General features: G+C 38.8%; 1 protein-coding gene and 1 long non-coding RNA gene across 3 annotated transcripts in view; both read right to left on the bottom strand.

Annotated features, from left to right (window-relative positions):
* Positions 1-768: 768 nt before the first annotated feature.
* On the bottom strand, positions 769-4,489 carry LOC103182932. The gene is made up of 4 exons (XR_006085207.1): positions 4,441-4,489; positions 4,287-4,312; positions 1,959-1,981; positions 769-1,021 (listed from the first exon to the last, which is right to left on the bottom strand). It is a non-coding gene; the product is annotated as an uncharacterized LOC103182932 (long non-coding RNA).
* Positions 4,490-7,055: 2,566 nt separating this feature from the next.
* pikfyve (phosphoinositide kinase, FYVE finger containing) overlaps positions 7,056-26,187 on the bottom strand; it is a 45,712-nt gene continuing 26,580 nt past the window's right edge. Inside the window, exons 22-42 of one of the 2 annotated variants that reach the window (XM_042336417.1) lie at positions 24,861-24,932; positions 24,500-24,671; positions 24,146-24,324; positions 23,515-23,628; positions 23,319-23,427; positions 23,036-23,190; positions 22,297-22,387; positions 21,804-21,864; positions 20,454-20,624; positions 19,732-19,852; positions 18,681-18,776; positions 18,499-18,582; positions 18,014-18,102; positions 17,651-17,815; positions 14,359-14,418; positions 12,658-12,834; positions 12,338-12,441; positions 11,181-11,309; positions 10,491-10,752; positions 9,984-10,057; positions 7,056-8,891 (exon numbers count right to left, since the gene is read on the bottom strand). In XM_042336417.1, coding sequence (XP_042192351.1) covers positions 8,775-8,891; positions 9,984-10,057; positions 10,491-10,752; positions 11,181-11,309; positions 12,338-12,441; positions 12,658-12,834; positions 14,359-14,418; positions 17,651-17,815; positions 18,014-18,102; positions 18,499-18,582; positions 18,681-18,776; positions 19,732-19,852; positions 20,454-20,624; positions 21,804-21,864; positions 22,297-22,387; positions 23,036-23,190; positions 23,319-23,427; positions 23,515-23,628; positions 24,146-24,324; positions 24,500-24,671; positions 24,861-24,932 — 2,602 coding nt within the window. In that variant the 3' untranslated portion in view covers positions 7,056-8,774. Of the gene's footprint in view, positions 8,893-9,983; positions 10,058-10,490; positions 10,753-11,180; positions 11,310-12,337; positions 12,442-12,657; positions 12,835-14,358; positions 14,419-17,650; positions 17,816-18,013; positions 18,103-18,498; positions 18,583-18,680; positions 18,777-19,731; positions 19,853-20,453; positions 20,625-21,803; positions 21,865-22,296; positions 22,388-23,035; positions 23,191-23,318; positions 23,428-23,514; positions 23,629-24,145; positions 24,325-24,499; positions 24,672-24,860; positions 24,933-26,187 lie in introns of both variants that reach the window. The other variant, XM_042336418.1, reaches the window with a different exon arrangement.

Raw genomic sequence — 26,187 nt, 5'->3', positions numbered from 1 at the left:
ACTCAGAACAGGCACCAGGAATTAAAGGCAAAACTGAAATGCTCTTATTCTTAAAATTCTGAGAAAAGGTAAACACTAAAAATGAGCAATGAACATTGTGACCCTTTGACAGAATTGAACATTGTTCCTCAGAATTTCGATTTATGGAGCTCTTTGATTTAATGGGAACAGTTAATGGATTATTTCTGTTCACATTCGTGTATTTTCTTATCGCCTACAATCCAAATGAAAAGCCAGATAGTCATAACCCAATGAAAGAGTTCAATTATTTTCTAGGAAACAGCTAAATCTGGTCAATTAGAAATTCTGATTCATGTGGGTATCATATCATTTAACATTCAGCTGCTGTGCATATATTTTTCTTTTTTGATGAGGCATTCTGTTAGCCCATTTGGAATTGTTTAATGAAGCCTTGTTCACATGCAAATAAGATCACTGAATGTATTGGAACAAGCAGTATGCTTAACGATTCCCGGGCAGGACAGGGCAAAACCTTAGGCAAGTTTCCTTACTCCACACATACGCCTGTTTACCTAGCAGTAAGTAGGAACCTGCTTGGTAGTCGATTGGTGGATTTCTTTCTGGGGATAATAATCCCTCCAAACAAAATAATAATCATAATTTGGTCACTCAATACAACTGTTTGTGGGACACTGCTGTGCGTAATTGGCTGCCGTGTTTCGCCCACAAATATAGTCAATTCACTTTACAGCATATTCTGTGAAGTGCTTTGAGACGTCTAGAATACAGAAGAACGGAACACAAATGTGATTTTTACATTTTATTTTTTACAACCACTGTAAAGGTCCAATACAAGAACAGTCCAAGTCTATCCAGATCTTCTGATGGCAAGTATCTGACATGCCTTCACGAAATGGGTCCAGGCACGAGAAATGAAATGAAGATTCCAGAGTCCATGTGGATTCAACAAAGTCCGTGAAGTACAACACCTTCCGCAGTAGAAAATGAAACATTAGATCATCGGCACCTCTGCCTCATCTTTCGTCTCTTGCGCTTAAGCCTGTAACAGGATTAAGATTATATTTAAAATGTCTACAATCTTCAGGAAAAATCTAACTATATAAAAAAAGGTTGGTTGGCAGCAGAACAGTTCAAATTCTTTATACACTATAAAAACCCCTGAGAATTTGCAATATTTCCTAAGAAGCTTCAGAAAACATGTGCAATTTCAACTATCCGATCAATTTCTTCCTGAACTTTCCTCAAAACATTATGATTTTTGTGATGTTTGTAGCAACTTGAGGCTGCAGAGACATTATTTATATACAATCAGACAAGTATTTAGTATTATTATTAAAATATAGTCAGTAAGTCAAAAACAGGCAACTATGTTGAGTTATGTTTAATATTTAAATATCCCATGTAACTTTTGCCTGGACATTATAGAAGTAAAATAAAACTCTGATATAAATACAGATTTTTTTTATAAATGTTTTTATTTCAATCGGTGTAAAAGGCAAAATAAAATGTCATTGTTCAGGACACTTCTTGAACACCATTTCTATTGCATACACGAGGGAGAAGGGAACAGATGGTTACTGGAGAAGAGAATCAGGAGGGTGAAGGCTCATATGGAATACAAACATTAACATAGACGATTTGGGCTGAACGGTTTTCATGCTGAAAAATTCTATGTAATTCTCTTTCAAATAATGAACAGAGCATTATTGAGTAGAATAATGTGCAGATTAAAGACTGATGTCTTAACTAGCACAAAAGATAAGTGATAACCGTCCAGCACTATCGGCAACAAAAAAAAATAAACCAAGTCCTGCCACACATCTCAAGAATACTTGAATTCAGAGGTGAGTCAGAGGATCACGAACACAGAATTTATTCTACTGCTGGGTTCTTGCATTTGTTCTAACACAAGTTTTGGCTTATTATGTGAAGCACTGAAACAGGAATTCCAGCAGACTTGACAATATACTACATACCTGCGCATACGCTTCTTTCTCCACTGGAAAAAAAACAAAAACATTAATTAAAATTACTACCATTATATATGCAGCGTTCATACAAAATGACTTATCCAGTATCCTTCCACCTGAGCAATCTGATCAAACCTAATTCAGGATTTAAAATCTCTCCTGTACCAGCTATAAGGTACAAATGATATTCTGAGTTCAATCCAATAGTTAATGGGAGTTGGGCCCACAAATTGCTAACCTCATTTAAGAGTGATCATTGGACTAATTAAGTTTAGGGCAGATAATGGAGAGAATCTAGCTTTGCACTTGGTTGTGGAGTTCTGTAGCTCAGTGGTTAGAGCATTCACCTTGCAAGTGAGAAACCTCGGTTCAATTCCAGGGAGGGCAAAACCTTGGGCAAGTTCCCTTACTCCACATGCCTAATAATAATCCCTCCAAAACAAATAATAAATTGGTCATTTTCAATCCACAACTGTTTGTGGGACACTGCTGTGCGCAATTGGCTGCCGCGTTTTGCCCACAAATATACAGTCAATTCACTTTACAGCACATTCTGTGAAACGCTTTGAGATGTCTAGAAGACATGAAAAGCGCTATATCAAATGCAAGGATTATTATTATTATTATACCTAGCAGAATAAAAACCGAAGTCACTGGGAACAATCAGCAGGTCATCTCTCAATAGATGCTGCCTGATTTGCTGCGTATCCCCAGCGACTTGTTTTTATTTCAGATTTCCAGCACTTGCAGTATGTTGCCTTTTGAATACCTAGTGGGTACTGTTCCCAAATCAACACCTTCACTTGGTTCAGGTGGGTACTACAGGCATAAAGCGTCTTGCGGATAAGGGGCAGATAAAGACATGCCTTTTGATTTAAGTTTTGCTCCTTCCACCCCCTTTCAAGCTACATCTCAAAACACAACTCTTGTGCTTTGGGTCATCTTTCCCCTCCTCACCCCACCCTCAGCTCCACTGCCCAGTTAGAACCGTCAAGTGCTTTCAGATGTCCCCCCCACCGATATGATTTTTGTTGGTTAGCAGAGTGTCTGACACACGTGGATATCCACCATCATACTTAAAGAGTATCCAAACCAAGCAGAGATTTCCATGCACCCCACCTACATGTGGAAATCTCAAGAGAAAGATTGCTGGAATGGAATACACACATTCTCCCTGGAGGGACACATCCTGCTTACCTAATTCCAGAAAGCATTTGGTACAGGTTGGCAAGAGCCATGACTTGGGGACCCCAGAGTGCGTGTTGGGGGTATTGCTGGAGTCTAACCAACTAAAACCGAATAGCTTGCCGTTGACATCGCTGTCCGGCAAGCTTTCCCGCTGCTCGTTCAGGTGAGACCACTCTACCCATTAGTGCTTTGACATGAAAGGTGCTACGTAAGTGACAAATGTATTGTAAATTACATCGACAGTGGGGTGTGGGCCAGTGCTTTACAGTATTATTCTTCCACCCCAGTAGTTCCTTTTACATTTAATTATTTTGTACCACACCCTCACATAAAACTGAAACTCGAGAGAAAAGGTTTTATTAGCAGTTTAAAATGAATCCTGATGGCGGGAAGCCGGGTCTGCTTCACCCCAAACATCCACACTGCCAACAGACGAAGGGCTCAAATCGCACTCATTTTTTTAAATTTTAAAACATAGCGCCTTTCACGTCAAAAGCGCTCGGCGGTTCTAACTGGAGCTGCCTGAGCAGAGTGAGATGTGGGCGGGGGGCTGTGGGGATGGGGGGGGGGTGGGGGAGAGAGAGAGGGCAAAGATGACCGAAAGCAGTCAAGAGAGGGTACGATTTGAGACCTCGGAAGAGGAGAGGGGGTGGGGAGCAAAGAATCAAAGAAAAGGCGTGTAAGATAGTGATCCTTGCCGTTGGTGTAGCGCCTGATCACGTCTTCCGAGACGCCTCAAAGCGCCTCGCAGAATATACCGCCAAGCGAAGTGACTGTATATCTTGTGGACCAAAACAAATTCCTTTGCAATCTGCAAAAGGCACCAACTCTGCGCCACCGCCACGGGGCGGGATATCGAACCAGAACGACGTGGGTTTTTGGAGGGAGGGGGGAGGTTGTGAAAACTCTCCCAACACTCCCGTCTCCCCCCCCTCACCCCCCGGGTTTCTTTCTCCATTAATAGAAAGTGCCAGTTGTTTCAGACTGAGGGAGAGAGAGAGAGAGGGAGAGAGGGAGGGAGGGAGAGGGAGAGAGTCAGCGACCGGGAATCAACCCCGAGGCCAAGTCCCTCCGAAAAAGAAAATGGAGCCACTCAGAAACCACGACGACGACGACGACCGCAAAAGAGCCGCGAGCAGCACTCACCTTCGCCCTCATGCCGAGAACAGGCCCTGCGAGAGAGAGAGAGAGACAAGAGAGAGAGATTGAGGGGATCAGTGTGAGCGGATGGCGGAGCGGGAGCGCTGATTCAGGTCGGATTGTGGCCGCCGCCGCCGCTCGGCGACTCGTCCGCCATTACCTGAAGAGAGGTCCCGCGGTCGAGGAGGAGGAGGAGGAGCGCGGATCCGCGCATGCGCACCACGTCGCCCTCGCGGCGCGGGTGGGAGGGGGGAAGGGGGAGGACAACAACAACAACAACAGTACGTTTGTCAACCGCCATTTACGTCGGGAGGACGTCCCAAGGCGCTGAACAGTCGGGGATTAGGCCCCAACCGAGGGAGGGAGGGAGGGGGAAGGCACCGTCGTAAAGAGACGCGCCTCGAAGGAGGGCGAGATGGGGGCCGAGGGGAAGGGACTGTGGGACGGCGTTCCAGAGGGTGGGGGCGGAGGGGCCGAAAGCCCGAGCGGAGGGAGCGGGCGGGTCGGTCGGGTGGGGCGGGGGGGGGGGTCAGCAGGTCAGAGATGCAGGAGGGGCGCGAGGCCGAGGAGGGCCCTGAAGGCGAGGACGTGGATTTTGAATTCCGCCCTCTGAGGGACGGGTTGCCAGTGGAGCCGGGTCAGGGTGGGGTGGGGTGGGGGGCGGCGATGGGGGTCAGGGAGACTGGTGCGGGGGAGGATGTGGGCTGCACAGCTCTGGATGATCCGCACCTCGTGTTGGGGGAAGAGTTGGGGAGGTCGGCGAGGAGGGAGTTTCCGTAGTCGAGCCTTGAGGTGACGAATGAGCATTTCGGGGGCCTGAGGGGCGAGGCGGTGGCGGAGTCGGGCAGTGTTGGGAAGATGGGGGAAGGCAGAGTGGGTCATGGCGTGGATATGGGGGAGAAAGGATAGTTGAGGGTTGTACAGGACGCCCAGGTTCCTGACCGACTTGCTGAGGTTGAGTGTACGGCCGTGGATGCTGATGCTGAGGTGCAGAGGCACTGGTACGAGCCAGAAGGGCCTCGGGTTTTACTGACGTTCAGCTGTATAAAGTTGGCTCTCATCCAGGACCTGATGTTTGTCAGGGAGTCACTTGTCCTAGAATCGAGCGTTGAGCCAGAGATAGTCGGGTGTCATCCGTGTACATGTGAAAGTTGACCCCACGACTGAATGATATCACCAAGGGGGAGCACGTAGAGGTTGAAGAGGAGGGGACCGAGGACAGTGCCCTGAGCAGCACCGCGTGAGACTGTGGGGGCTAGAAGAGAAACTGTTGGTGGAGACAAATTGGCGACGGTGTGAGAGATAAGACCTGAACCATTCAAGGACAACCTTGAAGGTTGAGGTGAGAGCAGAGGCAGTGGAGGAGGATGGAATGGTCTACGGTATCGAAGGCAGCAAAGAGGTTGAGTAGGCAGAGGGAGCCCTGGTCACAGATGGACAGGATCTTGACCAGAGCAGTTTCCACGGAAACCGTGAAAACGAGGGGCTCATGGAGGGAGTGGTAGGAGAGGAATGAGCGAAGCTGGGAAGCAACAATTCTTTCAAGGACCTTGGAAAGTTCAATGTCCTGCCTGGTTCAGTTTGTGAGATCAGGAAAACAAATTGACTGGGATGAGATTTTCCATCACAAGGGTTGTCACACAATGCAAAGAACTTAACAAAACTCTGACACGTTTTGATATTATAAGGCATTGCTGTATATCTAGGGGACCATATTTTGTGAACCAAATCCGGGGCACCTACAAAAAATGTGAACTCACCACAATTCCTGATGCTGGCATACAGTACTGTAGAAGTTTGTTTGATTATTTGGCTGCATAAGCACTCCGGGATGCCATCTGGCGTGAAGGGCGTTGTATAAATACAAGTTGTTGTTCTGTTTCTTTGATGCGTAGATTCAGTCAATCCACTTTACAATATGTTCCATGAAGCACTTTGAGACAGCTCAATGACATGATAAGGGATTATATCAAATGCAAGGACTTATTTATTGGTTTTAGAATTTTACTGTTCTTGCTCAGTTTGTTGAACTCAAAACAGGACAAATTTGGCCAGGGACACAATCTGGGAATGTTCCCGAAAATCGTCGATGTAAAGTTATTCAAACTACATCAAATGCAAAGATTAAAACAACAAGTTACATTTGAATAACACCCTTCATGTGAGGTAGCACCTCATTATTAACAGACTCGGAACTCGGTTGTAAAATATTTTTAGCATGATCGGTCTTAAGTGAAATTCAGAGACCAGCTGTCCAAGTTTACCCATTTTTTGGAAACTAAAGACATGCAATGCTGTCATTCAAAGCAATAATCTTCAAAAGTATTATGATCAGAGGAAGTTTCAGGGTATTGTTAAATTAGAACCAATTACATAAGTAGAAACAGATTTCAGCCAGGACTTGGGAGAAACAACCATCTAATTACAACCAAACACAGAAATGATTGCAATACATGTAAAGGACATTGAACACTTGTGATGTTTGTGCTCAAGCTGCTCCCTCTATACTCAGCCACTCTGCAAGCAGTTAACTCTGGCTTGTTAAGATGCTTGACCAGAGTCCATGACAGTTCTGTACTTCCATCTCCAAATTTCACGAGTCAGTTCAACCTTCAACAATACCAGCTCAGCTTAGTCCCCAAGGCATCACTTGCTTTTTAACCAGATCAAGCAGAGAATAAAGGAGGAAGGGGGCTGGGGAGACTAGGCATGGGAAATTAGGATGGGTATAAACATATAAACAGATATATTAATATAAATACCATCACAGACTAGTTGGGTTGAATGGCCAGTTTTATTGTTGTAGATTGCAATTGTTAATGTGCAAACACCAATCCACTGACGAGTATAATGCTGGGCAATGGGACCTGCCTCCAGCACCCAAATGAGTGAACTCAAGCACAGTGCTTGAAGGATTAATATTTAACCAGCAACGATTCATGGCTTATGGATAAGGGTACGGTTGGACTGTGCAGCTCCTCAGAACATCCTCCATATAAATGTATATATTGTTGTAAAGTGGAATATAAATAAAAGCCTGGTAGGTCTTAAGATGAAATTGAATCTGGCGTAATTATGGTTATCTGGTCAAAAAAATTTGAGGGTGTTCTATATTCATTTGTGGCCTGGTTCCAATGCACATGGTGGCCACACAAGTGCTAACAACTATTGTTGCACATTTGCTGTGCTTATACTTTACAAAGTTACAAAGGAAAAATAGCTCCAATGATTAAAATGTAATCTCCATAAACTGAACATTTCATAAATACCATCACATAAAAGGTAACATCCAGGGCAAAAAAACATAATACAGCCAATGTAAACATTGCATTGTGAAAACTGTTTGGTATAATCTACCATAGTTTTCCTTGATATTTATTGGAATTTCTCTCAATACATAAGTTTTCAAAAGTATCAATTTGGTTTTGCTTTAAATAACTTACATTTAAGCATTATAAAACACCTTGTAGAATTTATTGAAGATTTATTACAAGTGCTCTTGATTCCTGGAGACGATTATATACTTACTTTAATTAAAATAATCTTTCCCACATAAGTGAATTCAAATAGTGCATCAGATGAACATGTGCTCACCATTATATATTTGTTACTAAGCATGATGAAATGTTAAAACAGTTTTTCAAAATTTATTACTAGCAATTGCGAAACAAGTCTGAATTCATTTTTTTTCAAGAAATTAGCTGGATAAATAACTGCTTGCATGAATCTAGAAATGCAAAATGTGAAACATAATTTGACTTTGTTTTAGTACTTTCTATTTACAAATCTTTTTCAGTGTAAGAAAACACATTTACAAGGGGCACCAATGAGGAAAATATTGCAATAAATGTACTGCATTCTTTAATCCATGATAGCAGTTTGGAAAACTTGTTTCCAGCTCTGTTAGCCTTATGAGTAGCAAAGGGAGTATTATGCCATCAACTTTCAAAATATATACAGTAGACCCTCACTATAAATACTGAAATACCACATTTTCTCTTATTAATAGAGAAAGCATACAAAATATCCCATTTGACATTCTTCTCCTTTGACTCCCAAAGGCATAATCATGAAGAGCACTGGGAAGACATCTTCTCAGAGCAGCACTTATTCTGCTTTTATGATATACTTTCATGAATAGCACTCTTTCATCTTACAATGCTAATTTCAAGCATGTCACAGTGGAAATATAGTTTTAAGTTTTGCAGGTCAAATTAAGAATATTTTCAATACTAAGTGTACTCACTCCATCTTTCTAAAACACAGCAATTTTTTTCCACCAAATGTTACACAGTTCCTAAATATGTTCAAAACTAAGGCTGATTTTTTGCCCCACGGAAATTGGCAGATCATTCTTTCAATGTTCGATGATAATCCTGCAATACAACGAACGTGTTTAGTTTGTGGAACCATTTTCTATTGGAAAGGACACTGCCATAGCATAGACACAGTCACAATCTTCAGTCGATTAGTCCAGAGTGCAAGTTTATCTTCTCAGCAGTTCATACCTAGACCTGTCCAGTGTTCCGGGACCATCAAGAAGTACTTGTCCATTGCTTCACAGAAACGTGTTCGATAAAGTTCTGGAGAGACCACAGTGGGCATTTTTCCTGTTCAAAAAGCAGTAATATTCAGTTTAAAAATATGAAACATTGTTTTGTTTTCACAAACATATGTTCACTGCTTAAAGTGCTAAGAACACCAATAGTTGAAAGAAGTTGAGTTGATTTTAAAATCTGCAGTTATGAAATAATTTTCAATCCTGTGACAATAAGTATTTTATTAGCTTGTTTTCTTCCCCTGTCAGTGTCTTCCCTAAATTGATAGGTAAGACCAGCTACCATTTCTGTTAGTGCAGCCTTGCTTATAACACAGGTTGGACCTGCACCAACCTGAACTGAAGTACACCCGACTTTCGGCAATGACTAACCAGCTTCCTGAGCTAAACTATGGTCGAGTACCAGGTTGTCTCCATTAATGTCATATCCTGTGCACTGTGTGCAGGAAATAATGTGAGCTGCACTTCCTGCACACAGCTTGAATGTTAAAAAAAACTCAACTAAACAAAGATCAATATTAAGCATGCACTGTTTAATATTATATAAGTTCAGAGTCTCTCAATGTGAGGCTTGAACCCACGACTTTCATACTTAGAGGCAAGAGTTCTATCAAGCACTCTGGGACGCTACCCATGAAGGATGCTATAAAAATGCAAGTTGTTGTTGTTCGTGGCACAATGTACAAATAAATAAATTAGCAATCAATTTGTTAACAGTGAGACTTGTGAAATTTACTGCTGCATTTACCAAGAACAGGCAATTATTGTAACCCCTCCAAGTAACCAGCATTTCCAATTTCAGTTGGGGATTGTTGTCCAGGACACCATGAGAAATCCCTGCTCTTGTCAAAAAATGCATGTTATCTTTAGCGTCCATCTGCACAGGAACATGGGACCTCAGTTTAACACGTCATCCATAGGATGCACATCCAACAATGCAACACCCCACCCATTTGAGTGTTAGCCTAATTATATAAGTTCAAAGTGGGGCTTGAACCCACGTCTTTCCTACTTGGAGGCAAGAGTTCTATCAATCAAGCCCGAATGACACCAAATCATCTTGTTTGTAAATGGTAGAGGGTATTATTAAATTGAACACAAACATATAAACGCACAATGCACAAGCATGATATCTGCACACTTACCTGTCCTCCCAGGATTCCTGTAGACTTCACAACCATCTCAAGTTTTTTATCCCATGTAAAAGTTCTGATATAATCTAAATTTAACAAAACAAGGTGCTGAGAAGACAATCTGAGAAAAATAACACTTCTTTCTGCAACAATAATTAAATGTCTGAATCTGGTGTGAACTGATGTGTTTTGAAACACATTTTGCTTTTCTTCACCTAGCTTTGGTTCTGCCAGTGCAGGGGATGTTACACTGCTGCTAAAGAATTTTTCACTGCTTCACAATGCTGATAGGGTGGAGGCACGCATATGGTTTCAGCTTCATTTAAAAAACACTTTCTTTCGAATAGAAATTCTCTCCCCCTGGCATATTGCTAAAATGTGAAAAAATATTGTAGCAAGAATCTTGGGTTATTGCAATAAGAATAACAAGTATTTAACTCATCACTTCCATTGAATGTACTATATTAATGGATATAAATTTGAGATTCAATTTAATAATACATTGCCAGTATGACTCACCAATAATTCCAACAACGAGCTCGTCCGAAGTATCATCTCGACCCACAAGTAGGGAATAATCTATAATAAGGTGGCTTGAGAGAAAGTATGCATCACTGTGAATGGATGCTCGCAGTACAGCTTTGCAGTGTGAACGAATGTAGAGAGGATTATCACGAATCATTTTTAATAGGTTTTCGTCCAGTAATACCACATCACATGTCTCCTTTCCTGTTTCTGTCTTAACGTTCCGATTCCGCAAGGAACCCTTTAAATCAAAAACCTGCAAGAGAGAAAAGAAAAGTGAGTGAATAAATAAGCTTTCATAATAACTGCAGAAGTATACATTCATGCACCAAGGAAGAATATTTCAACACTGAAGCACAGTACAGGGTTGTAGCTCTTTGAACATTTTACTGAGATTAGAATGTAACTTGTAACTCAAGGTATGAGACCAGAATATAGCTGCATTCCATTTTTCAGTACTACAGTATTAAGGCACTTTAAACGTAAGCTTGACAATGTTAAAATAGTGACTGGATTTTTGTCAAATGAAACAGTTGATCAATCATCGCAATCTTTGAAGTAAATTGTAGGATTATTTCACTGACCCAAGATTTTAACACTCTACAGATCACATAACACATCAATATAAAATACATTTCAGTTACAAACTGGACTATTACACAAAGAGCGTGAAATGCCACGTACCTGAGCCATTTTTCTCCCATAGAAGAGGTTCTCCATAACCAAAAGATCCAGCTTCTTCTCTGTATTGTTCTGAGAGTTTTTGTAGCCTATTCGATAGACCCCTAGAATTTTGGCTAATGCAGTAGGTCTCTATTATATTTCAGGGTGTGAGAAAGGAATAGATTTGCAGTTTTAATGCATATTCAATTTGAAAATAAGTCATTCACTAAACAAAATTTTACACTATTTTTCAGATCATTTAACTCATAGGTTGCAAACTTGTAAATAGAACATATATAATAGTGCATGTAATAAATCAACCTCTCAGATGCTCCATTTCACAATCTTGCCTTCAGTTGGGAGGCTGCAATGGTCAAGTCCACAGATATGTCTATAGACACCATTTTATCTACAAAGACACAATCGCTGGACTTCAAAGTAAAACCTTGAAGCACAGATTTTACTGTAAAGTGCAGTTACTGTGTACATTAACATCTTGAGACATCTCGATGATATAAACTATATCAACTGCAAAGATTATTACTGTTAAGGTAATTTCTATAATGATCCACCAAGTTGTAACACGTACAAAGGCAGACATAGAGATCTTAAGAGTTTGTTCTCTTTTGATTGTTGACAATTCCAACATTAAGTAAATTTTTTGCAAGTTATTTTATTCCAGGGCCACATACTAAGCCAACCATCAGGCCTCTGTAAATGCCACTGCTGAATTAGCTGTGGCTGCAGGATGCACGCAACGGTTGGTCAGAGACAAACCCTCCAATTTTCTTTCTTGTCAGAAGTATTTGAACCTGCCTCTCCACATTGCCCTGGCTAACATTATAAACACTTAATGTATGGAAAATTGTTGCAAAGAATCAACATCCAACCACTCCATGATTTTTTTAAAAAAATCACTAGTTTACACCTTAAAACTAAAAGCACTTTAACCTGAAAGCATTTCAAACATTACTTTATGTGTAGCATTTAAATGGCTGCAACAGGTTACCTGCTAAAAAAAACAATACCACAAGAGATTTAATTTGTTTTTTTAAAGCATGGAATCTAGATGAATAAGTGCAACAAGTAATTAACACTTCAATAAACTCAAATTGCAATCTTTATGCACCCTATTGCTGAGATAAATCCATTGTATTTTTTTAAGGACTGTTGATTACCTTTTGCTGAACGGCAGTAGTAATGTAGCTAAAATAATGGGGAGCAAAATCCAGGAAAGACTGGACTTCTAGGCGAGGCATCTGCTTCAGAATAAACCGGTCGTCTGGAAAAGTTGAAATGAAATAAATTATAAACCTAGATGCTTTGAAAAGTATCTTTAGCATCAAATCATGTGATAACATGGACATTGTTAGATCCATTATTATGGAACCGGTTACAAATGTTCAACACAATTTGGTGTAATAGACCAGTATCTGGTTTAACAGAACTATACCATTTAATGCTAATGTCTTATTAATCATTTTCTTCCATGACTTACCTTCTGTTGCATAAAAGGCTGCTCCCGATTTGCCTCCACGAGCTTGCCATGGCACACAATGCGACAGAGATCGGATAAAGTCATCCTCATTGCTTCCCAAAATCACATCACGCATTTTGTGGAATTCTTCAGCATAATAAATCCGGCAATAAAATTTAGCATTTGCATCTGAAAATTCTGCACGAAAGTGAAACACTTTGTGGTAAATTGGATGAATTGTAATAAGATCAAATCCCACTTAATATAAAGTCATCTCTCCCAACCAGAGTACTTTGCTATTTGACAAGCATGTAACATTGCACTTGAAGAGCTGCACTTTAGAGATATGTAATTACATTTCACAAATGATAATACCTGGCACAGAGGTAAGCAGTAAGCAAGCAGTTTGGATAACATTTAGAAATAATTCAGAGTTGGCAATAAGCACAAGTTGGTTCCTTCTAATGGTTACTCTATAACCAAACCTTTTAATTTAACATTTGGCTTCATGTTTTTCCATCTTTATGCTTAAATGTCAAATGCAAATCAAACTGCAATGAAGATTTTGTGAAAATTACTTATACTCCCTCCTCCTGTATTACAGTACTTAAGACACTGAATAATGCACACATACAATTCACAAATACGCTAGAATGAATGGACTATGCTCCAAGAAATGTTTCAGAAGTGGTGAGCAATTTGTTTTTGAGTACACAATATAACTTTGTGACAGATCTATCTGGTTTTCTTAAAGTAAACCGTTGTGACAAAAAGGCTAAATGTCTGTCTATGAGCAGACAGAACATAGCGACATAAATGGGTCATTCAGCCTTTCGAGCAATATTATTTGATCTTCATGACACATCTTTTAATCCTATTTCCTCACCTTTTCTCTAAATCCCTGAATACACTTACTTCCTTAAGTATCTCTCTCCCTTTTAAGAAGCTAATTTCAAATAATTTAACAATCCTTGCATTTGATGCTTGAAAGCAACTGACTCAAAGGCTACGGATAAATAAGTTGACACTGAAGGTGAAGGATTTATTCAAGTTACTGATTTTAAAGGTGATCTCAAGTGCTAAGTCACCTTTCCAACTTCTAAATGTCTCTTATTTCCTGGTATCCTCTCGCACTGTTCCACAATTTAGCATCCAGTAAGTGTATTATATGTAGAAATATTTAAGTAAATGGGACTAAATTGCAAGTTACTATACATTTGTCATGTATCACCTTTACAAGCCGGTGTCACACAGAACTTGCTTTATTCATATATCTAGCTGAAAAGACCCTTCACTATACATATAAACTTGTATCTGTTCAAATACGAAGCAATCCACAGGCTACAATCCGCAGAGTACATTAAATAGTCTGTGCTATTTGAGGCCAATCTTACTGGGGAAAAGTAGATGCAATATACTCGAGTAATCAGTGTCTGAACCCAGTCTCACTATTACAGTAACTCTTTTCTCGTGGCCACAATAATACTCTACATCTCCCCTCCCACAACCTGCCACAGACAAATGCTGGTGTTTCATACGTGCTTGTCTATCCTACAGTTCCTCACCCATTATTGAGGGCCAGTGAGTGTTGGATGACTAAAATCACCAGTTTAAATAAATTCATCCATGCAGCCACTGGAGAAAGTGAAGACATTCTATAGTCTGGAACAAAATATTTAAGTGAGTTATCAGAGAGTTCAAACTACTGTCCACAATACTTACGCAGTTCTACATGTGGATTTCCCAGCTGTTTCTTTTGTTTATCTCCACCATCACCATCACCTAAAACAATTCCAACACTGAACTAATTAAAATGCATTCAAAAGCATTTCCGGAAAAACAATGCCAACATTTTTTTAGCCTATACAGTATTATTGTTCCTGCATGAATAACAATAAGATGCTTGTTTGGCAGGATACTGAATGTTAAGAATCAACCAACCAAAAAGATCTCAACTAACATGAATGTTCAGTCAATGTGGAGTATGATTTCAATTTCATCTGTTGTTATATTTCAAATCTGATTTGATTAGTATTGCAAACGGTTATATGCTGCAAGTAGCTATAGCTTGAAAATATATCACCTAATAATAATCCCTCCAAAACCAAAAACAATAATAAATTGGTCATTTTCAATCTACGACTGTTTGTGGGACATTGCTGTGTGCAATTGGCTGCCGTGTTCGCCCACAAATATACAGTCAATTCACTTTAGTGTGTTCTGTGAAGCGCTTTGGGACGTCCTCCCGACGTGAAAAGCGCTATATCAAATGCAAAGATTATTATTATTATTATATTATATTTACAGAAAAAAAAGTTCAGGGTTGTCAAAACAATTAGTATTCACCAGGCAAGTCTAATGTTAAACTCATTCAAGTTAACAAACAGTTTAGCATTATTAGTAAAAGAGCAAAGATCTGACAGGATTAAAGATTTTTTTTCAAGCGTCAAGAAATATTTCCTTTATGAAACAATAGATCTATTTGTTAATGAGTTTTATTTTTTCTCTCGTTAATTTACTTCTCGTGATGGCACTTGTCTACTTTTACTTGGATATAGGATTCCACGTGGCTATTATCTACATGGAAGCCTAAGTGAGTGCCGGCAAAGCCATTCAGTTGTGTGTCTGTACATGATCCTGCAAGGGCCGGAGGCAGAAAAGAAAGGAAATTATTGCAGCTGAAAACAAAGATAATAATAATAATCCTTGCATTTGATATAGTGCTTTATCACGTCTTCTAATCGTCTCAAAGAGCTTCACAGAATATACTGTAAAGTGAATTGACTGTATATTTGTGGGTGAAACACGGCAGCCAATTATGCACAGCAGTGTCCCACAAACAGTCAATTGACCAAATTATTAGGTTTTTTGGGTATTATTATCTCCGGAAAAGCGATCCGCCAATCGACTAACAACCGGGTTCCTACTTACTCCTAGGTAAACAGAGGCGTGTGGAGTAAGGAAACTTGCCCAACATTTCGCCCTGACAGGAATGGAACCCAGGTCTTTTGCTTGCGAGGCAAGTGCTCTAACCACAACCACTGAGCTACAGGACTCTACTGATGTTTTCATCCAGTGATTTAATAGATCAAAATCAGAAGTGGGAACTCACAGTCTTTTCCCTCGCATAAACAATGGCACAATGCAAATTGTAGTGACTTTGTCCGAATCTAACTGATATCAGGTAGACCTGGATCAAAGCAGAAACTCATTCTGATGGCTCACAAACTCAAGAGTAAATTCCCTGAGCCGTCAGAGGAACCAATTCCAGACCAGCTACTTTCATTAAACAAATTCAAACTGATAGTGGTTTGTCTACCTTGCCAGGCTTAGGGGAACCTTTGTTTGGTCAGTCGGTGCCTGATGAATGTAGAAACCCTTCACCATATTAGTGCAATGTTCAAATAAGTTTGAGAGCAAAGTTTGGTCTGTCTAAGGTTCTTCTGACAGCAAAGAAAACCAGCATTATTATCTGTAATTGCTGCATTGTATTAATGCGTTCCTGTTATTAGAGTTCATACACGTCTGCAGTAGTGTAAGAACTGCACAGTCTTTGATGCATGCACCAACGTATTATAGGGACCAATAATAATGTGCTGGGATAGATGCAAATAGTACAATTCTAGATGTCCCAAATTCCCTCATCTTTCTGCATTTTCAAAAATTGAGAAAGATCATGCAATATGTACATGTTACATCAGTCTTCACTTCTACACCTCCACTTGCATTGATGCTCAGGGAATAAAAAAAATCACAGGCTAAAAGCTAAGCAACACCAGCTATTATAAAACTTTTTTTTCCCCAGCTAAGTCTCTGAAAGGTAATAATGTAATGTGTTTGAAATTATAGATATGAAGCCCTCTTATTTTGCATCTGGCCTCTTCCTCACCCACTAAATGCAAAGTTGAGATCAAGATCTTGCCACATGGAGAAGTGTAGTAGTGAAGCACATCCTACTTCTTCTGCATCTAGAACCTTGGGAGTAATAACCCTTATGACAATTAGCATCAAAACATTTTCTTAAGCGAATCGGTGGAGGTGCCTGCTTATATCCAATTTTATTTTGGAATTAGGAGGGAAAAGAAGCAAGGTTATTTTATAAAATAGACTTAATTACACTTGGAATTTGCAAACCTTAGTGAAAGAAATGCCACCTCCTCCTCCTCTCCTAAACATAGTGATTCAAGCTTGGAGCTGGCCCACAATCACTGAGTATGATCTGATACCTTGCACAATTGGATATTCATGTATAAGACGGATAGCAAGCATCAGTAGACTAATGATTAATACATCAAAGTCAAACTTAATCTGTCTAATCAAACATCCATAAACCTTTCAGCAGAGGAACTGGTAGATCTCAATCCGGAGCAGAAACCCTGGTGCTTTTCCCAGCTGTACTGAAGCTAACAGAAGGACCTCCACTACTAACTCAGATAAAATCAGCAAACTCAGCACAGACAAGTGAATCAAACATGGATCCTTCCAGGTCAAATTTCAAAACAGTAAAGAAATGAAGTGAAGTTTGATGAAAGATGGAAATTTGAGAATTGGAAGAATCTCAATTTAAATATTCTGGCAATCAGACCTAGAAAAGAAATATAAGGTATTTTAAAAGTTGTTTCTGGCTGTCACATCAATACTACCGTATTTAAATTCTGAAGTGCACTAGGATTGGTGAGCATTTCATTTCATTGTAAAATAATTGTTAATGCTCGTAAAAAAAAATCCACAAGAAAGATTCAATAACCAGCACCAAAGAGAATGGAAGCTATTTGTGCCAATTTTAAACTAATGACACATCTGGAAGACATAATGTCTGCAACTCATTCCGAGTGACTCCTACAATTCACAGCAAGTAAATGACAGCACTGCTGAGCGAACAAAGCAGCTTCTAGCAAAGAGTTTTAAAATATCTTGAAATGTTAAAACAGAGAAAGGAACAGAGACATCTAAAAGATACACAAATTATAATTCTAAAAGGTTTAGTGCGTCAGAGACTAGCATTTAACTGTACCTTGCAACTCTGCAGCATGATTCTCTGCCCCTTCTTTCCCTGATTGTGTGACCTGGTAAAAAGCACTATCTGCACCTCGTAAAGTCTCTTTTCTCTGTATGGACAGATCAGGGCTTCTACCCCCTGAACCTCGGAAAAATGACAAAACTCCAGATGTCTTTCTTGCTAGAAAAGAGCAAGAACANTTTTTTTATAATTTTTAGAATGAATCCTAATGATATTTGCATAGAAATAAAAGAAGCAAGCCAGCAGCACTAAAAAAAAGCTGTGGTGCTGCTGTACAAGCTTTGTTAAATGTAAAGAGCACTGGAAAGCTAATACCTCAAGTGGTTATCTTAAACACTTTCAAACATTTAAACTTACATTGTTGGTCAGAGTCAGAGCTGCGATTCCCTTGGTTGCTGCTGTTCTCTAGCTGCCTTGCAGGGCTGCTGGTCTTAGTCCTGTCCGCACTATTGAAAAAAAGGGAGCAAAGACATTTAAGCATCTTTACAATAAAAGACATGTTAAGTGTGCACCATACACAGAATTATTCAAAATCAATACAAAAGCAATAAACAGTGTACTGTAATACCATGGAAGACACTGAAAATGAAACTAAATGTGGTGTGAACAGTGGAACACAAATTAAGAGGGGAAACCCACATTGCAAAACTAATTTGATGCTGACCCTGGACAATATTGGTAAAGCTGACTTCAAGGAATTAGCTGAGAATGCAGTTGAAGATCATGAGACCAGTGTATTTTGTAATAGGCAAAGTGGTGACATTCATTAGATAACACCACAATCTGTCTTCAGAGCCTTACAGTCCCACAAAGCATTCCCTTCTTTTCCCCCCCACAATTACTTTGCCTGTTGTGCTCCTTCGTCACTGCCATTCTTCACATATTCTCTTCCAAGGTCTTCTAAAGTATTCTTATATTCTTTGCAGCTACAGAAAATATTATTTAAAACAAAGAAATTAAATTATTGAAATTTACTCTGTATGCGTGCAGGCAAACGAGAAATCATGATTTAAAACTGGAGTACCTGAGTGCAAATGCTATGATTGAGCTTGGCTCCTTCTCACACACTGGAATCGGTACACGTTCATGCTCCCACATAAGGTAGTGCTTATCTGGATCACTGTTTAAAAATAAAAATAGGAATACATGACCGTAAATATTGGCAACATATCACAAGTTGTTGCAATTCAGTGTGCATTGACCTCCTTTTGCATCACAAGGATTGGCAGTTTTCATCACTCAATATAATAATTCTTATCCACTCGTTAACACTTTTTTTGGTCAGCCAGCCCATAAACATGGCAGCCCATTTGTGCAAAGCAACGATGCACAATAGCAACAATGTGAATGTCTAATTTTATTTAGGAGATTATTGGCCAGAACACCAGAAGAAACTCACTTACTCTTCTTGAATAGTGCCATGGGATCTTAAATTAGCATCTGAATAGGCAGACTGGACCTCGGTTTTAACATCTCATCTAACAAAGGTAGGACTTCTAACAATGCATCCCCCAACCCCCCACTTCCCCCAAAGCACTGCTCTGGACTGTCAGAATAGACTATGTGAGTGTGAAGTCCTAACATGGGGTTTGAACCTATATTCTTCTGATTCAGAGTGGGTCTAAGTTAGACTGACTCAGGAATGCTATTACCTGAGTCAGGCTGACATATCTTTTGAATGAAAATGAATTTGCTTTAAGAATATTACCAAATATAAAATGTATTTGAATGTTCAACAAATGAAGAATACAGACAAAATAAGATGGACCTGAATCAGTGTCTGACAGCCTTTATATTTTGCTGCAAATATTATGGAAGCATCAAGGCTAAAATTGGGGGAGGGGGAAGGAGGAGGAGGACATAAAGATAACTAGTTTGCTCTTTAGAGTGGTATGATTTGTGGCTGTTCTGTGGGAGTACTTTTGTGAGAATTCTTTCACTGACAACCTTTGTGCAGATATCTTACAATCTGAAATGAAACACCTCATTGAAGAGGTCAGAATTTTACATTTTTTGGTCAGAAATTAGAATTGAAATGATTATTTTTTAAAAAATATACATTTAAAAGAACTCACAAGGGAAATGGAATAGGATTATAGCTGTTTCCAGGAAGTAAGTTTGCAAAAATAGCCTTCATAGTTGACTTTTCTTTCACTTGACTGTCACTGGAGCCCAGCAAGTGTCCATCATGTGTATCTGTAAAGATTCATTATAACTGCTGTAAACTCATTGCAATGAGAAACTCTAACAAACACGTAACAGGTCAAACAATGTTTAACTTTGAAAATGGGAACCAGACGTACAGTAAAATTTGCAGTAAAAGCTTTATAAATCGTATAATTGTCTAAGTCATACATGCAACCAAGTTCCATTCAATTTCCAATCAAAACCACTTTAGAGTTCTTTGTACAAGTTGTATTAATCATCCTCTAACTAGAAGCGCCACTCCCCTATACTGCATTACTCCCAAACCTACCGGCTGCATTGAATTGAGGAAAATGCTATGGGCACCACCTGGGCTGGTGGGAGTTTGAAAACTCAGGGTGGATTTTTGAATCGCTAATTTTTTTTCAGACACGGTCTGGCAAATTCCGATTTCTGGTTAGATGGCATCCGGAGAGCAGGGGTTTACTGTACTGTGTTTTAACAATTGGTCTTGGATTACAGAAAGTTCCATTAAGCTACAATAATATACCCAAACTTTGACTTACAGCATTGTAACACCAGTCATTTTGGAAATCCTTCCCTCAGCACATTAGAACTATCATTCCACAAACAGAATTTGAAAATGACTTGCCTTCAGTAGTGCTTGTAGCTTCTTGATCACTGGTGATGGTCACAGTGGGTATGGTGGACCCAGTGGACACCTGGTCTGTGGACACATCTGCATTCATACAACCGCAAGAGAGGAGCTGAGAATGGGGATTGTTGGTAGACGCTGACGCTATATTGTTCAACAAACGATCCTCTGCAAAGTAAGAATTCAATTCATTTTCATAAACTAGATTCAACAATTGAACTCTGCTAAATTTCAGATACAGTTTTAGCTAGTTTACAAAATGAATTTAAATAAGATTTGAAGTAAAATTCCAGTGAAGGAAAGAGAAGTGTACACCAGATAAATAGATCTGTATTGTTAAAAAAAAGTGTAGACACACTGGATATTTGGTATATGGAGTGCTGAATTCATTCACTAAAAAGATAAAATACAATTTCAAATTCTGAACTTAATACAGCCATTTTTTGTAGGAAAGCTAATATGAACTGAGTGTAATGTCTTGGGGTTGATCCCTGTATTGCTGAGTTACCCCATCTTCGCTGGGTTGGTGGTGGAAGTGGTACATATTAGTGCACATTTCTTCTGGAAAAAAAATACTGCCAGGGTTAATACTCCTGATTACTATCCAGTGACCTAGTGCTAAAAACTGCAGATGTAGATATTGGGCAAAGACAACATTGTGTCAACTGAGATGCCCTTCTCAGTTCTGCAATTTGCTGAAACCCGCTTCTAGATGCACACATGAAGAATTGTCGTTTGAGAGTGATATCTGGGGCGTTGCCGACACCTGTAGAATTATACCCTAATATACATTGCCTCCTTCAGGAAAGGAGGGGAGAAGAAAATCTGCCATCAGTTATCTCACAACTTTTGTATGGGAGAATAGCAAAAAAAAGTCCAATTTCCAATCTGTGTTCAGATTGTCTGAAAAATTAGTAATGATGATGGTAAGAGAGTACAACTTAATAGCTTGGTTTTGAACAGTTGAAATGTACTAACTATTCTTTGCGGAGTATAGAATAATGTACTACCCATGTTTGTCTTTCATATGCTATGTGGATTCTTCCCTTTGTCCACATGTTTGGTGTTCAAATATAGTGTCCATACAGCATTGAAAAGGGAAATTCAACAGTCGTTTCCTAAGTATGTGTTATTTAATCTGTTCTTATGAGCAGGAGGATGAGGTGAGAATTGGAGTGCAAAGTACCCCAAGTCTCTCTCATATATTTCACCATGTGAGAGAAGCATCTGTATGTGCCTGAAATCAAGCAGCTTGTTTCCTATCCTTGAACAAACTTGTGTGGGACGATGGGTTGAAGGAAAAGGCAGTTTTGCTTCAAATAGATATGAGGAATCACTAAATCAAACCTTTATCTCCATTCTGTAAACCTGGGGAAGAGTTTCGTGGAGATGCATCCAGTACATTGCTCTGTGACAAGGTAGAAAAGAAATGCTTCATTAATAGAGTAAATCTAGACCCAGGAGGAATGTCTTCTTATGTTAGTCAGGATTTGTTCAAGCACAATGTACATTTTACTGAAAGATAATTTAAAAAAGATTTACTGCAATAATACAAAGCACAGATATGGAAAGTCTCTAAAATCTACATTAGGTTGCAAATACACAAGAATGAAAGAGGCACAGAGCAATCATCAAAAACAAATATACAGACATACCATATATACATATATGCTGATTAAGGCAGTCGAACAAAATGCTGATAAGTAACATATTATATGCCAGGAGCAAACTAGTAATATCTAAATCTGCTGGAAGGGGTTGGCTTGATCCCTCCTTCCTCCCTCCCAAAGTCAACCACCATTTTATTTATAATAATTTAATCAGTCAAGAATTTAAATACCTTGGTTTCTTCAGTTGATCTCAATCTACCAGGACTTGCTGGAACAGTTGGCCGTTTCCGTCCCTTTTCTTGTTGAAAAAGATCCTGCAGTCTGCAAGAAAAGTGGTCCTCTAAATAGCTTGTGGTACTTAGCTACAAAATTAAACTATTTCAGGGACAAAGTATGGTGCGCCACTCAAACAGATGTAATCATGTGACAAATTCGGCATTGTATCTCAACTGTTTTGGTTTTGTGTCATATACAATACTTAGGGATTGCATGACTTAAATATTTTTGTCAAATGTTCTATTCAATCAGTTGTCTTGAATATTAAACAGTCAATAACTCCTTCAGCGCCTTGGGACGTCTTCCCGATATAAATGGAATCTTTTGTTGTTGTTGTACTACCACAATTGTTTGGTGTAATTTCCCATACTTTTCATATTCATTTAGCCCACAAAATATACAGTTAATTCACTTTACAGTGTATACTGTGAAGCGCTTTGAGATATCTTAATTACTTGATAAGTAATTAATACGATATTAAATGCAAGGATTATTATTTTATTATATTCAATCTCAATCTCAGCTGGTACATATCGATGCTATAGTCTATATAAGTTAGTTGTCTGTATGTGTCCTCCCGACGTGAAAGGCGCTCTATAAATGCAATCTTGTCGTTGCAGAATAATTCGATCAAGTAAAGAAACTTACATTATTATGAAGAATTTGAAATGTCATCAAAGCAACCAAAGTTACCTGTTATTCCAAGCTTGTAACAACTCGCAGAGGTTTTGTTTTTTGGTAATTAAACAATCGTCCACAAACTGTAGCTGTGGAGGGTTGTCATTTGGAAAGGAAAGTAATCTTGCCTGTGTTTTCTCAAACCAATTTCTGAAATCGGTCTCTTCCATCTACATTTAAAAATAAATACACTTCAGTTTCTAGAGAAAATCGGATCTAAATATAACCAATGTAAGCAATATATTAAACACTATTTTATATCTGCTGTGACAAAAAAAGGTATGAAAAAGACCATTACTTCTTTCTGTGCAAACAAATCTTCAATCTTTTCTTCTCTTGTTTTATTGAAGGTATCAGTTTTCAGAGACACAAGGCGATCATCCACTGCTAAGTAGATCTGTGATACCCTAAATTACGACAAAGTGTTAGCAAAAGCGTTTAGTAAAACTCTATACAAGTGTAAAGAATTATGCTCATTTAGTGTTCCAACTAACTTTTGTGAAAATTCCTTCAAGTCCTGGATTATCGAGAGTTTGGATGGCGTTGCATGTTTAATGCGTATTTCTAGTGGTGGAAGGCAAACTTCAAGCAATCTAATGGGGGCAAAGCTGGTAGATCAAAAATAAAAACAAATTAGCACAAGTTGCAGTCAGCAATAGCAGCAATAGCAAATGTACTGAAAAATTCAACATCTGAGAATTGATGCAGTCATACATATTTAAACTGCTAAAATAAAATAACTATTCTTTTTCACAAGCTAAATGTCCAGACTATATACATCGACATATTATAACTAATAATGGTGGTTATAAGTTAAACAATAAGATGGCAAATTGAAAGAAGCAAAACAGAAAGAGCATGGGAGAGGAGGATGTCAGGAGAAAGAGAAAAAGATAGTACGTATCGTCAAAAATCTAGTGTTTTTTTCAATACCTATAGGGAACTTAAGATAGATTAATGCATCATATGTCCTTTAAAAGCTATGGGAGCAGTGGTGCATGGAATTACTGGATACATAGTCCTATAAACTAGTTTTAAAAATGTCCTCAAGTTAAATTTGAAATAAAGAATATTGAAACACAGCACTCATACAACAGGCTAAGGATAGGCCTCTTTAATATATACCTGAAAGATGCAACCATCTGATTATAAGAAAAATACTGGTGGTAATCATGGTGCATAGAGTGACCACATGGCTCTGCATTTGCTCTGCGTGTATACTGATGACCATAGAACCTCAATTCTAGGTACTTGGCAAAGGACATGGACCAAGAGTCCCTGGAAAGTGGAACCACTGGAGTTACCTAAAATCACACACACGTTAAATACACTGCAAACAGTACGAAACACAAAATAAATCTTTCTAAATCTAGCAGCATTATTCAATTCTGTAGCATTCAGCAAGAACACATTATCAGCTTTATCTAGTAGTACTCTTGTCTGAACACCACCCGTTTGTAACTCATGATTGCTGAGTACCTGTTTGCACATTCTGCACCAGGAATAGGTAAGGATTGTGTGTTGGTAACCAGGTACAGGAGAATCCAGCTCTTTTAGTACAATTTGTACACATCCGTTACCATGGACAAAACGCCGTATATGGTGCACCATAGGAGTTTCACAGAACATACTGGGGCACTGGTAGGAAGGCCTAAAAGAAAGCATCAAACATGCAAAAGTTAGCAGATCAAAAGACATTTAAATTAGTAAGATTATATTGTTCTACATAAATTGCGCTGATGGCAAGCATTTTTGTGAAAGCTTCAATAGCATCTTTATCAAACGTACCTAGAACAAGAAGGCAATTTTTGTCAGGGTAATGTAAAAGAACTATACACACCTAAAACAATACCTCTCCAAAAATACGCCTAAAGTGAGATCATTTTTCCCGTAAAATTCCATTGTGACAATCCTAAAAAGAGAAAAGAGAAATATAAAGAGAAAAAAACAGATAATCAAGAAAAAAACGCCTAGCAAAATAAAACACAGACATTTAAATGCAATGTACATCTACAAAATGCACAATTAAAGGCAGATTAATAACTTTTCAACCAATTTGACAGCAATTTGAAAGTTTAATCTTACAATACAAGGCAGAAGTGTTCATGTCCTTCAACAGATAGTTGAGAGTCAGCTCCTAAAGCTGCTCATTACTCAAAACACCATCTTGTCCTTTGTCATGCAAGTCAAGATAGTGATGCTCTCATTTTAGGCATTTCACAGCAGTGCCAGATATATCACAGTATGAATGATGTCTAATAAATATTATAATCCAACCAGACATTGTGCATTGCAAATATATTTCAATCAGTCCATACATTTAGTTTCGGATATTGGTGTGTCAGAACTTGTCTTGCAGACACAAAAAAAGCATTAGTTGGAACACTTTGATGTTTCTTTGTTGAGGCAGAAATTCACTGATCAGACACAGATAAAAGGAATGAGTTACCTACAGAAATCATCTGCATTTTTAAACACTTCAATACAAGGCACATTCTAAATTTTACAGGTGACAGATCAGCTAGCACTATCAGTATTAACCAATTTGGATATTTGTGATAGTTATTAACTTAGTAACATATTGACATTGTGACAGTTATTAACTTAGAAACATATTGACATTTGAGAAAGTTATACTTATAAAAGGAGGTCACAGAATACAATTTTTTCCAGATTTAATTTGTCTCCTTATTAAGCCTACTAGCCAAACACCACAGTCCAGCAGTCAATCTGTTCGGAAGTCTCCTCCAATACTGCCCTCAAACTAGATACTGGGAACTGCTGACGGACAAAATGTACTACTTTGCTTTTTGACACCAGGTTTATTCAGTTACCTCCCAATTCTCCACTCTTTGTACAGAAAAGGTACTTCTCCACTGAATTTTTCTTGGGTCATACAAACAAGAACGAGTTCTGGCCACGTGGTAATTTTGTGCCAAATCTAGTGAACTTTACTCCATGTTACACTGTGCTTCAGCATCATCCTACTGCGTCAGTGTCAGAGACTTAGTGAGACGTACTACACTGAATTTGTTACCGATAAGTGTGATAGAAATTCTTTCTTTATAAAAGGATACCAGAATAATGAGTTATATATTACCAAATATTATAGTTACATTTGAAGGGCAGCAATCCATCACATTCAAAATAGTCAAACAATGGTAACA

Source organism: Callorhinchus milii, unplaced genomic scaffold (assembly GCF_018977255.1).
Source record: "Callorhinchus milii isolate IMCB2004 unplaced genomic scaffold, IMCB_Cmil_1.0 Scaffold6, whole genome shotgun sequence".
In the NCBI taxonomy this organism is placed as follows: Eukaryota; Metazoa; Chordata; class Chondrichthyes; order Chimaeriformes; family Callorhinchidae; genus Callorhinchus; species Callorhinchus milii.
The sequence above is the reverse complement of the archived record's forward strand: the minus strand, read 5'-3'. Positions and strand labels throughout refer to the sequence as shown.